Here is a 12,358-nt window from a genome sequence, read left to right on the forward strand (position 1 = left end):
ACTAGTAGCAGTAAGGAGCAATGTACTTTGGTCTCACGCACACGCACGTGGACACACTGTTGCCAACGAATGTGCTCACATGTAAATAATGCACGACTTACAGTATGTGTAACATTTGGATGTGCAAAGGATGCACCAGAAGGGAAATGCATTCAGCACATTTGTAAGACATCAAGGATTCGCATGTTTGGGTTGGTGGCCCTGACTGTAAACTCTCAACCCAGGGGTTGTTTATTTACAACCCCTGGGTATCATTTACCCTGAATAGTCAGTGTTAAGGTTTCCACCGAGGAAACGATCTAGACGTGTCTGCAGCTTGATCATACATGTCTGAGTGTTGGCTGATCCTAAAAGGCGGAAAGGTTTTATAGGCAGACTGTATTGTGGCGGTCTCCAGGTGGACGAGGTACATTTTTGATATTCCTTAAGTATAACTACTGTTTTGTGTGTATTTATCTGTTGTGTTAAGCCTTTTTTTTTTTTTTCAACATGAGTACATTCTAGTTCAAATGCAAGTTTAAAGCAAGAGCAGCATGTAAACAATGTGACTGTGTCATGGATGACAACAGCCGTGTTGCTTGCTCGGCTGTAACGACTTCATATGATTCTGAGCAGATTTAATTTACAATGAAATTCGTTTGCAGCAGTGTATTTGTCTAATATTCTAATGATGCAGTTTTGTTCAAGTACTTTTTATCTTCAGGGAGATGTACACACGTAAACGGAAACATCTTAGAATCAGAATTTTCTGTGAGCTTTATTAAAAAAAAAAACATTATGGCATTTTACTTGGAAAAAAGAGACAATTAAGTCTTATACTTATCTCAAAAACAACTTGATCATGGTTTGTCTAAGAAGATACATCTGGTCAAACTTGAGCAACCAGTGGACCTTCATAAAACTCACCCACCTACTGCTTTTTTTCCCCTATTATCTCTATATGATGAGTGTGAAGGTGTGACCGCTGGAATGTCCAACTATTTTGAAGTTATCTGAGGTCAAGCTGACCACTGCATGTCCGTTCAGTAACTTATCTGATATCACAGCTGAGGATGGAACCTCGAATATTTCTGGAATGCCCACTTAGATGAAATGCTGCACTTGCCTCGACCTTGGACCTTGTTTGTAGGTGACTGCACTCTTGGGACTAAACATTATTGACACGCGGATGATCTGGATGCTGCTGAGATGCACATGATTTCCGTTTACAGCCGTGAGACCTGGATGCTTTTCAGTGGTTGTGGTGGCCTGCTGTGGCCTGCTTCCCAGGTTCTGCAGCTTAGAGCCTGTTTGTCATCTTGGGCAGAGTTTATTCTCTCTTTTTTTTTTGGGTTGACATTTGTTTTGTAAGACCCTGTGACACTTCTTGGTCTCGCTGGCGCATTTTGTCTTTCTTTTCTTTCTCCCTGAGCTTTTATTGCTTTTATACAGAAATAACTAAAGATCAGCAGAGCACAGACTGGCTTGTGGTTGGGAGATCTTTCCCCATGGAGTATTTTTAACTGAACTGAGGATGCCCATTATAGACATTGTCAAAGGCAGCTGTGCAAGGCTTCAAAAACTAATCTTAATTTCTTTCCCCACCTCTCATCACTGATCCACAATTGTCCTAATGAATAACTTATTGCATTTATCAATAGCTCAGTTTCACCTTTGCCCTTTGACCTACTGAATATTAGCTTCCTGTGAAGCTAATGATTAGGAAGCTGAAGGTTATTCTGCTTTTGACCCCTCAAGCAGCAGTATTGGATGTGAGTGCTGCAATAAGGCCTCCAATGTTAATTCAAAATGTGCAAACATGCAAGGAGGATATCAGTGGAACGGCAGTGTGGACGAGTTTGTTGTCATATCTGTAATGTTATAATGATAATAAAAATAACACATTTAATACAACAAGCAGTTTAAATTCTTAGGATGTCGAGAAGGAGAATATTAGAATCAATATTTAATGGGAATCCAGTGGAGGTGATGTTGAAGTATTCAAGTCCAGTTTATTATATAAGCAGAAGAATTCTCAACCCGATAAAGTTTGTGGAGAAGCTTATGTGAGAGATTTGATATAAGAGATTCACAGTAATCAAGACTGGAAGTGAGCAGAGTGAATGAGGGCCGACTTTGCAGGGTGATAGATGGATAACGTGAGCAAAGTTATGAAGACAATTCCAGCTACACACGCGCTGTATGCTACACTTACAAAACACAAATACTGTGGTCAACAACGTTTCCCCACGTTCCGTTAGCTTTGGTTAATTTAATGAACTTGGTATGAACTCGGTTGGGTAACTATATCGCAGCATAGTGCGAGATGATAAGATCATCATTTCATAAAACACGACGGATGTGGGACAAGTGTTGTACAATTCTTGTAATGTATATTCTGCTGGAACGTGCTTACTTTTTGTGTTCAGCTGAGTCGCACTGGTTGGTTTCTAGGGCAAATCTGAAGCTACCATATGATGTCAGCTGTGTAAATTGATGTGTTAACGAGCGGAGTAGGTGACGGGAACAAGTTGGGTCAGTCGGGGTCACTTTGGGTGGTTGCTCCAGTTTTTGAGCTTTGCGTATAGTGAGCCTTTGTATTTACAGTAAAGGAAGTGAAGTATATTTCAGGCATTGTTGTGTGATATTGTGTTGTGTAATAGTTGAGAAATACATATATTTGCAATTGATGTGTGTTTTCCATCAGCTTTAGTTGCACAATAACAGAAATGGGAAGAGTGTAGGTCACAATTAGTTGTTTTCTCAAAACACAACCTGTCATGTACCTGCATTGCATTCTGGTCCGGATCTTGCTCCTGCAGCAGCCCAATCTGATTCATGTCTTCTAAGAAAGACCACCATGTGCAGTACACGATGATACATTTGACACTGTAAAATATCAGCTTGCTTTTTGACTCTGACGCACCGATGTTTTTGACCAAAACACTCCAAACAGACCCTGAAGCACACACACCCAGTGGCTATTTTCTAATGGAAGTGTAGGTGTGTTTTGTGATATTTTAAGAATGAGCTTGTCTAACAAGCGGTTCCTGCTTTAAGCACCATGACATTTATAGTTTTAGAAATTCAGCTGGCGAGATCTGAAAATGTATATATCTCGGCAAGAGAGTACGGTGTAGTTAGCACAGTGCTGCATCCTTCAACCTACATGTAATCAGTGTTTGCCTACGTGTCCCTGATCAAAACAAATCACGTGAGCAGCCGCCTCACATCTTGAAGATCCCCGGTTTGAATCCACCCGCCAACTGTGTCCTCGCCGTGTGGAGTGCAAAGACATGCATGTTAGATCAAGTGGTGACTCATAGTTGCCCACAGGTGTGAATGAAAAATAGGAAATCTGTCAGACGGATGAATAAAAGTGAAAATGTGTCCACACAACTACAGTAAGTGCAGAGGGTTAATTTGAACAACAAATGATTCAACCACTCGCTCTCATTTTCTTATCCAAATAATTGTGGCTGACCTCGGGACTTTGTTTAAAACCTGTTTGATCAACTGACTGCTTGTGTCTCCTGACCTGTCAGACTTCTTTCCAGATACCTGATCCCTGTAATTAGTGCGGCAGACTGTGGATGGTGCCGTGGTTTTCTAACAGGAACAATGGTCAGAGCTGCACCAATGAATACAAATAACAAGACGTAATACAAACTGGATATACAGATACAAGTAGAAGCTTAGATGCAGACACAAACACAGACACACACACACACACACACACACACACATTGTATTAAGGTCAGTGCTCTCAGCCAGGTGTTGCAGAGCTCTGGTACGATCATCAGCTGCCAAAGACAATTTTTTTTTTATCAATACGGAGCAAAAAACAAGCAGTTTTTAGAATGAAGGAAGAATTCACCCACTGCAGCGCTGTGTCCAGCTGATGTGTTTTTAATAGTTTTTGGACAACAACAGAGGTCATAGACAAACAAGCTAAGTACGACAGTTTTAGTGTGTGTGATTGTGGACAATACGATTAATTAAGAAAATGACAGAAATTATCCTTTGGACTGTGCAAACACGAGGAGAACATGCGAACTCCGCACAGAAAAGGCCCGGGATTCGAACCGGGGACCTTCTGGCTGTAACCCCTCCGTGTGAATATATGGTGAAGATGCTTTTTTTTTTTTGTCACCGAACGCGACAGCAGCTTGCAGCGTGGCGACAAAAATAGAGCATCACATTTCCTTTACTTACAGTGACATCAGCTAATTGCATCAAGCCTGCTTGCTAAATGATTGACAGACAGTTGAGTTTGCAGTTGCCCGGCAACAGGGTGCTGCCAATACTTGTGTGTGTGCCGGCTTCTTAAAATAAAGGCATTTTTTTGAGCCTACAAAGTGCATCCTCGAGTGCTAATTGTTTGTGATAACGCGTGAACCGCATAAAAGAGTGAGATGGCTTCGTTAGCAACGAGCAAAAATGCAATTATTTAGTTTGAAATTTGCTGCAGATGGAATTCAATCCGAAACGGGTGGTGACATAATGTGGAGCTGAGAACAAATGGGGTAAAGATCACTTTTTGGTAGTGGGATGGAGGGTCTGCCGCTAAAGAGCAACTTCCAAAGAAATGCATCATGGCTGCAAATATGGAATAAAGCCAGAGAACGTAATTTGACACCTGCAAATACAGAAAACTCCTCTTTGTTGTCATAAACGACTTCCTTGTAAATGAATGTATTTTTATTTATGCAGACTGCTGTATTTTTGGTAGGACGCAAACCGAACTGTTGCTCATAATTCTACGTAATTCAATTACACTGAAATTAAACAAATCCTCTCGTCGTCGTGGCGTCACCTGGAGCCACTTCATTGACCCCTGGAGATCCCAGACCCCGCTGTGGATCACCGCATGTCCCTAATGTGCTGCTTTTGGCTGCGTGTGTAAACAGATGCGCCCCCTGCAGGCGACCATCCCCCACTGCTGCTCCTCCTCCTCCTATACTCCGCTCTCTGACTCCACGGCTCCTCATTCACTAGAAGATGGCGGACTGCGCTCCACTGTTAGATGAGGAACTCTCGTCCTTTGTCTTCAGTTACCTGACAGAAAACTCCGGCAGCCAGGTAAGATCCCGGCCTCTCCGGACAGACGGGACCTTGGGCTTTGCACACCGGGGTGCATTTTTGCGCGTCGCCGGGCGTGGCGCATGCTACGCCGGCTTGATGCGAGCCTTTCGCCCGGTATGTCAGCAGCATCTCCCCGGCTCAGTGAGACCCGGTGTCTTCGGTCTGCGTGCATGCGTGTGTGAATGTCTACTATGTCTTGACGTCTGGGCTTTCACGTGTTTTTGGAGGAAATGCCACCAGCCACGGGGGCAATGAGGGAACGTGACGGCTTAAAACAGAGAAAATGTATTTGTGTGTGGGTGCTGGACGCGGAGAGCAGCCGGTGCGCTGCTGCTCGGAGAGGATTATTTGGTATGCAGAGGGGCGCTTTGGAAACTTTTGACGCATTCTTGAGGGAAGTTTAATTTCAGTGCCGGGGACTTGGACACGTGGTGCGCCTCGGAACGCGTGGACATAGCCGGAGGACTAACGTGGTTTCACAACATTATAATTCCGTGCTCGGCTTTCAAAACGCATACCTGTGCGCGTGCGTTGTTTGGTGGGATGTGAGACTTTTATTTCTCACGGAGTCTGTGTCGAAGCGGATGTTTGATACCGCCAACGTCAAAATGTGTTTATTATATTTTTATTTTTATTTTTTTTGATCCAATTTCACTATAAGCTGCTTGGGGCTTAAGTGGGGGTCTCTGGGTCTCGCTGCACCGTAAAGTTGACTAAGTCCCACCGACGACTCCTGTCATTTCATCACATTGGTCAGTGAATCCGGCGGCGCTGTGGAGAGGAGACCAACTCGCTACGATTCGGCGTTTGTGTAACCGTTTGGCAGCGGTTACACAACGTTAGTCTGGTTCACACAGGCGTGTGTTTGAGGAAATAGCGTGTTCACCCGCCGCGTTGCCCGAATGCGCCGAACGAAATAATTTTAGCCTTGAAATTCAAGGGAGCGTGCACGCGGCCGAACTGCGTTCAGGACGATGTGCAATTCTAAGATTCTCGCTCACTGACCATCAAGCATAACAGCCGAAACTGGAGGTGATACTGTAAATGAAATGCATTGGGTGTTTTCTTGGATTCGGGAGACGGTGAACGTGCCAAACAGCGCCGAATAAGACAAAGTGTGAGCTTAAACTGGAATTCATAACACGTTTTATCAGTTTAATCCCAGGTCGCAGTTCACAAGAAATTGGCAGGTTTTCCAACGGGGTTTGGTGGACGTTCCTGCAGCGGAACAGAACGTACAGTAACCAGGTGTGACCCCCATTTCTCCCCTGCTGCGCCTCTGAATTACGCACGGATTTATTACCGTGCATGTAAACGCATAGCGCGGCGTGTCAAAGGAATACAGGACCCCCCCCCCCCCCCGTGTTTACTACATCACGGTGTGACATAACATTGCGTCGTAGTGATTGCACGGCCATCAAAAGTTGTGTTGTGTTATGTGTGTGTGTGTGTGTGTGTGTGTGTGAGATGATTGGCAGCTCAAGCAGGTTACTTCAGTGGATCTACTGAGGCTGTGGTCTATTTATGATGCACAGCAGTGACATGTGCTTCCATATAACACACACACACACTGACAGATGTGAACTGCTGTATGCCCCCCCCCCCCCCTCCCCACACACACACTCACACACAAACACACTGTTTAATGAAAGCATAGCACATAGTGCAGATGACAAATGTAGATGTGTGGAACCGACATCAGTATGTTGTTCTTTCTTCTATGACGTCTTTGTGTCACCAAGCTGTTTTTACAGGTCTTTAATAAATGCAGTGGTGGCTTTACCATATTTCTGTTACTCTCCAGTGGCTTTATGGTGTTACTACACTGGGAAGAAACGTATAAATGGTGCTGAATGTTGATGGACAGGGATTTAATTATAGGGACTTGTGTGTTTGGATCATTCTTCTTTTGTGGTCTCATGCTAATATTCATGTCATTTTACAATATTTCTCTGGGATCCTGCCCCTTGGTCTGTACCCAGTCATTAGTTTTACAGTTGGCATATCATTTTGATAACAGCAGGTCTATTGTTGCTGTATTACCCCACCCCTTAACTAGTGGTTGGCACATAGTGTGCAGCCAAGCATTGTTCAGATGGAACCCAGTTCAATTCAAGTTTCCAAAGATGCCAAAAATATCGGGTTGAATTTGGGGTAACTGGATAAAAATGGTGGATGGTGACTAGATACGTTTGTTTGACTGAATGGTGCACGAAGGAAAGAGGAGCAAACTGAATGTATTTCTGCTTGTGTAAATAAAAAAAAAAAAAAAAAAGAAAGAAATCTTCTTCCTGTGACGCGTGTAATGCTCGATCACTTGAAAGTCCTTGAAGGAGGAGAAGGAGAAAGTCCAACCTGAAGGCAGGGGGAGAAAAAAAAAATCAACATAGTTTGTATCACCACTTAAGTTCTTTCTTCACGTGTTGAGCGATAGGATTATCTATTGTACAAACGCGGCATTAATATGTTAATATTTATTCAGGGTTATTAGGACTGCTGGGGGCTTGCTCTCTCTCTCTCTCTCTCTCTCTCTCTCTGCCTATGCCACTCGTCCTTGCTGGCTGGTTTTTTGTAATACTACTCTATCCTCGTGACTGGAGTTACAGAACAGGGCTGCTGCAGTCATGTGAGTTGTAGTGGAGGGAGGGAGGGAGGGAGGCGTTAGTCGTGACGTAGATAAATGACAGGCATGCCCTCCCCTCCTCCTTCTCCTCCTCCTCCTAACATGTGACCACTTCCTCCCCTCTCTCTTTCTGTCATACAGTCTTCTGTGCGTCGTAGCCAGAAGACTGTGCTGCCCGAGCATTCGTTAAATGCAGCTTTTACACACAGACTCCACACGCTTATTGTAATTTCTCTCCTCTTTATCATTCCAGCTCATAATATGTCCAGCATTTCTTAATCTGTTGGATGCACTGTGTTTTAAATGAAGTGGGTTTCTTTCACATGGAATAAACTCAGTAACCACCAAATGTAGGCACCAGGCATTGGAGTGAACTGCATAGAATGGCTTTTACGTGGAGAATCACTGGATGTGGCCAAAATGTCGCACATTTTAATAAACGATGGACGAAAAAAAAACAACATGTTGCTCTTGGTTTCTTCTCTGTGTGATTTGTCAGCTTAATCTATCTGACAAGAAAGACTGACGCTCATAATGACTACAAACATTTAATTTAACCTCTTGTCCTTTTAAGATTGGCCTGAGGGTGTGAAATTAATTAACCGCATCTTTGTTTTTTTTTAAAATCATCACTACTCAAAGTGATTGTTACATACAGTGCCACACACTAATGTGCACTCTAACGTGTGTGTGATCTGCAGCCATCAGTGTCTGCTTAATGCAGTGCTGATTCATATGTTAGGTTCAAGAAGCAGAGGACCTCAGAGTTGCTCCATATTTAAGATTTAGATTCAGGGGGGGGGAAGTGTTCGCTTAGATTGAAACCTCTCCGCTGCAAATCTTCTAATCTTATATTGTAGGTGCTTGGTTTCCCACAAATGTAGGTCAACGTTAGAAGATTGTCGTGCTTCATGTGAAAGTGAAAGATCAGATAATGCAGACGTGTTTCTGTGTAACGTCGGCTCCAAAAACACTCAACCAGTTGAGGTTTGGCTTAGAGAGGCGTGTTTTTAACTCGGCCAGCTGTTGGCCACCCGAAGTCATCAGCTGCATTCAGATGCAGATGCTAGTGTGAACCTAAAACTTCCAACAAGCTTCTCCTTCCTGCATTTTTGCTAAAAATGCTGACAAACTCCAATCAGATAAGGCTTAGATCCGATGGCATCTAAAAGCCTACAGTTCATTTTTGGTGTCTAAATCAAACGTAAACATGCATCTGAGTGCAGTTGGCGTCCACACGCCCGTTTCAGTGCTAATCATTGACCAGGTGCTGAGGGCCAGTCTTGGTCCGCTCAGAGGATTGACTCTGGGAAGATCAGGCCAGCTTAACGTCAGCCACTCCGTCCTGCTGGAACAGGACGCAACCAGTCGCAGGACACATGCTGGTAAAATATTAGCCGCAGCTCATCCAGACTGTTCTGCTGTCCACAGCAGCACATGTGTGAAAAAAAAAAAACGTGGGATCTCTCATGTGTTTACCTGTGAGAACACAGTGCACTTGAAATCTTTTCCTGTCAAGTTCGCTTTGAAGCTCTGTCTTTCAGATACACACTGTTGCACCAGCTTTTCTCACAGGGACCATAAAAGCTTTATTCCAAAAGTTCATCTAAGTTAACCCCTTCTGCTTTTCTATGGTAAAACTTTGGTCAACATCTAAAAGAAAACACAAAAAAAACCAAAGGACATGGGAATTTGGGGATGGAAAGCCACTGAATCATGTGGAACTGATAAAAGCTGCTTCGCATCTATTAAATTAACGCATAGTTGGAGGGCTGTCTTTTTAAAAACAAAAGAAAAGAAAAAAAGACACCACCAAGAACGGAAGAGTCGTAGCCTGGGAGAGTAACGAGATGTGAGTTGGAGGGTGGAATAATTGAAAAACTTTTAAAATACTTTTCCAGAACACCTTGTTCCCGGACTTGCAGATTACTCACTGCTTCAGTGCGTGTCTCCTATGGGCCCCGAGTTACAAGTTATTATCAAGGAGGCTCATCGAGAAAAACCGGGCTCCTTAGTGTCTAAAACATTGATTGCATCCCCCAAACAACACCTACACGCACCAAATGGAGACTTTAATAAAGCTCAGAGCCATTACTGTGCTGCTGGGAAGCCCTATAGAGCCTGTTACTGTCAGTCAGCACTTTATCCTATAACCATGATGCCTCTCTCGGTGTCTTCGGTGTCTGTGCGTGCGTTTCGACGCAGTGGGTGGTCGGCTCACATCCCTGGCTATCAGGCCATGTTATCTAACTCTGGATCGGAAGTCACTCTGACCACCTTCAACTTGATGGCAGCATTTCATTCAAGCATTTTGCTCCTGGTGCCTCGTCCCCTTTCCCGCTGACGATCAGCTGGGAAGGCAGCTCGAGGAGTTGAGGGGTTCACCCGCAGCAGTGGCAAAGAAACAAATGGTGTAATAGTCTCGACAAGTGTTCTAAGAGCAACGGGAAGTACAGTGCAGTCAAAGCAGCACCAGAGAGAGTGGATTATGTGTTAAGTGTGGCCAGGAATAGAAATATTAATAGAATTGATCGCATTTAGGTCGGTGCCTTCATATTTGTGATGTTGGCCGACAAATCTGATTTATATTGGACAGTGTCAGAGCAGAGTGAAGGATCCAGACAACCAGGTAGGCAGGGATTCAGACAGACAGGTATAAATAACAAGGCTTTGAAGTGGCACCCTGGAGTGATGGATACAGGTGTTATTGGCAGTGACTGGGATTTACAGCCCACTGTGGCCGAGACGGAACGACTCTCTTTGCCTACATCTTAATCTGTCACCGTATCTGTCCACAGATTTAGGCTTTTTGTATCCACAGCGGTGCATTTTCTGCTGTAGGTTTTATTTCCTCAATTCTGTGTTGTTATCTTTTTTCTTTTCTTCTTTTTTTTTTTTTCTGTGCTTCTGTCTGAGTCGTGATGTGCAGTGCTGCAGTGCAATGGATTCAGCTTGCAGTCCTACAGTGACTCACCTGTCCCTTCTGTCACTGTGTACTGGACACACACACACACACACACACACACACACACACACACACACACACACACACACACACACAGACACACTTGTGCCCACGAGCATTACTTGCACATAAACACATGATGCTGCATGTGTAAAGATCTTGGGCTGCACTTGGATTTCATATTAGATTATTAAGAACAAAAATACTGCAATGTACAATCCCAAGGAGGGTCATAGCACTGTCCCAGCAGGTAGAACAAAGTGCTCCCCTGGTCATGATCTATGAGAGAAAGGGGCTGTAGCTTTTGCGTTGTTACTACAGAGTACTATACGTTCTGTCATTGCATATTATCTGCAATAAATGGCAGAATGTTAAATCAGTAAAATAGATTTGTTTTTTTACCCATTAATACTGACTCTGGGTAACTATACTGTAAATGTGTGTGGATTTGTGTTTATTGCATCTATCTGATCTTCGTGTGTGTGTGTGTGTGTGTGTGTGTGTGTGTGTATGTGTGTCAGAATAGGTGCTGGGAATACGGCTGCTTCCTCCCAAATCCCTCTGAAGTTCATAAGGCATCCGGCTTAGACCCCACCCCCACACACACTCCCGCCCCACAGGGGCTCTTTGTGTCACTCTTAAGCAGTAATCATACACTGCATGTGTGTGTGCATGTGGGAGTGTGTTGTGGCTAGCTAACGTGCTAACGCAGACAGGTGAGGGTTCTCTCAATAATTAATTGCTTGGTGGTTTGTCAGCTGCTCACTCAGGCCTGCTTGGCATTGCAGGCTACAGCTAACACTCAAACACACCTTGGGGCTGCATAACGTTTGGGGGGGTTTTGCATTCAGAATTTATTTAAATGTAATCTACTTGTTGCAGTGAGATATTCTATATGGTGCTGATGTAAAATCAACTACATGGCAAGAAGTCTTCTCGAATTCTGGGTAAAACTTGCCACACGCGTAATCAAGTTGCTGTTCACTCTTCTTGTGCAGTCTTGTCATTTCTAGATGCAACTCAGAAAGAGCTCCTGATTTTAATTTTTTTCTTGCTAATGCAGATATTGCAGAACGATCTAGATTCATTAAGTATCTGTTATAAAGACAGTGTGCTTAGCCTTTATCCGTCCTTCTTTTTTCCACCACGGGGATAAGTAGGACTACTGACCAGCATGGTTTCTCAGCAAGCACAGCCACACAATACTTCTTCATTGCTTTCCACTAGCTAAGCTGTGTCAGGCTACACCTGAGCCCTGTTTCTGCCTGTCCTCTGCCAAATTTGGACATGCAAAGATTGTGAAGTGTTATTTAGCGGAACAGAAAGTATCAAGGCTAATTTTCAATGAAGTGATTTTAATGTTAGTCTTTAATATGACGTTAACTCAGCAGAGAACCTCAGTGGAATAAATGTCAACAGCACAAGGGAACAGGAAGGGTCAGAGGTCACAGTGTGAGCAAAACGATCGACTCTCAGTATGTGGACGGGTCTTCATAGACTGGGAACTGCTGCAGAATGACTAAATCCAGTTTGCATTCTGCAAGATTTTCCAAATAGTTCTATTTTTTTTCTTTCTTTCTTTCTCCCCGGGGTGGAGCAGCAGGGCAGCACTCATCCGTACATAGTCATAGCACGCACACTGGCTTCATTGCGTGTATTACAGTGAGAGGCAGAGTCTATGGTGGGAGAAAGAAGGAAGATCCAGC

At 43.9% G+C, this 12,358-nt stretch overlaps 1 protein-coding gene across 4 annotated transcripts in view; it reads left to right on the plus strand.

Moving 5' to 3' along the window:
- ppargc1b (peroxisome proliferator-activated receptor gamma, coactivator 1 beta) overlaps positions 1-12,358 on the plus strand; it is a 115,889-nt gene that overhangs the window by 33,252 nt on the left and 70,279 nt on the right. For 2 of the 4 annotated variants that reach the window (XR_010915435.1, XM_067519304.1), the window contains exon 1: positions 4,933-5,061. The exons of 1 other annotated variant lie outside the window; for it this stretch is intronic. Coding sequence is in view for 1 of the 3 variants with exons in the window: in XM_067519304.1 (XP_067375405.1) it covers positions 4,981-5,061 (81 nt within the window). In the remaining 2 variants the exon portion in view is untranslated. Of the gene's footprint in view, positions 1-4,932; positions 5,062-11,178; positions 11,369-12,358 lie in introns of those variants that run through there. One more of the 4 variants, XM_067519305.1, reaches the window with a different exon arrangement.

Source organism: Channa argus, chromosome 10 (genome assembly GCF_033026475.1).
Source record: "Channa argus isolate prfri chromosome 10, Channa argus male v1.0, whole genome shotgun sequence".
NCBI classification, from domain to species: domain Eukaryota; kingdom Metazoa; phylum Chordata; class Actinopteri; order Anabantiformes; family Channidae; genus Channa; species Channa argus.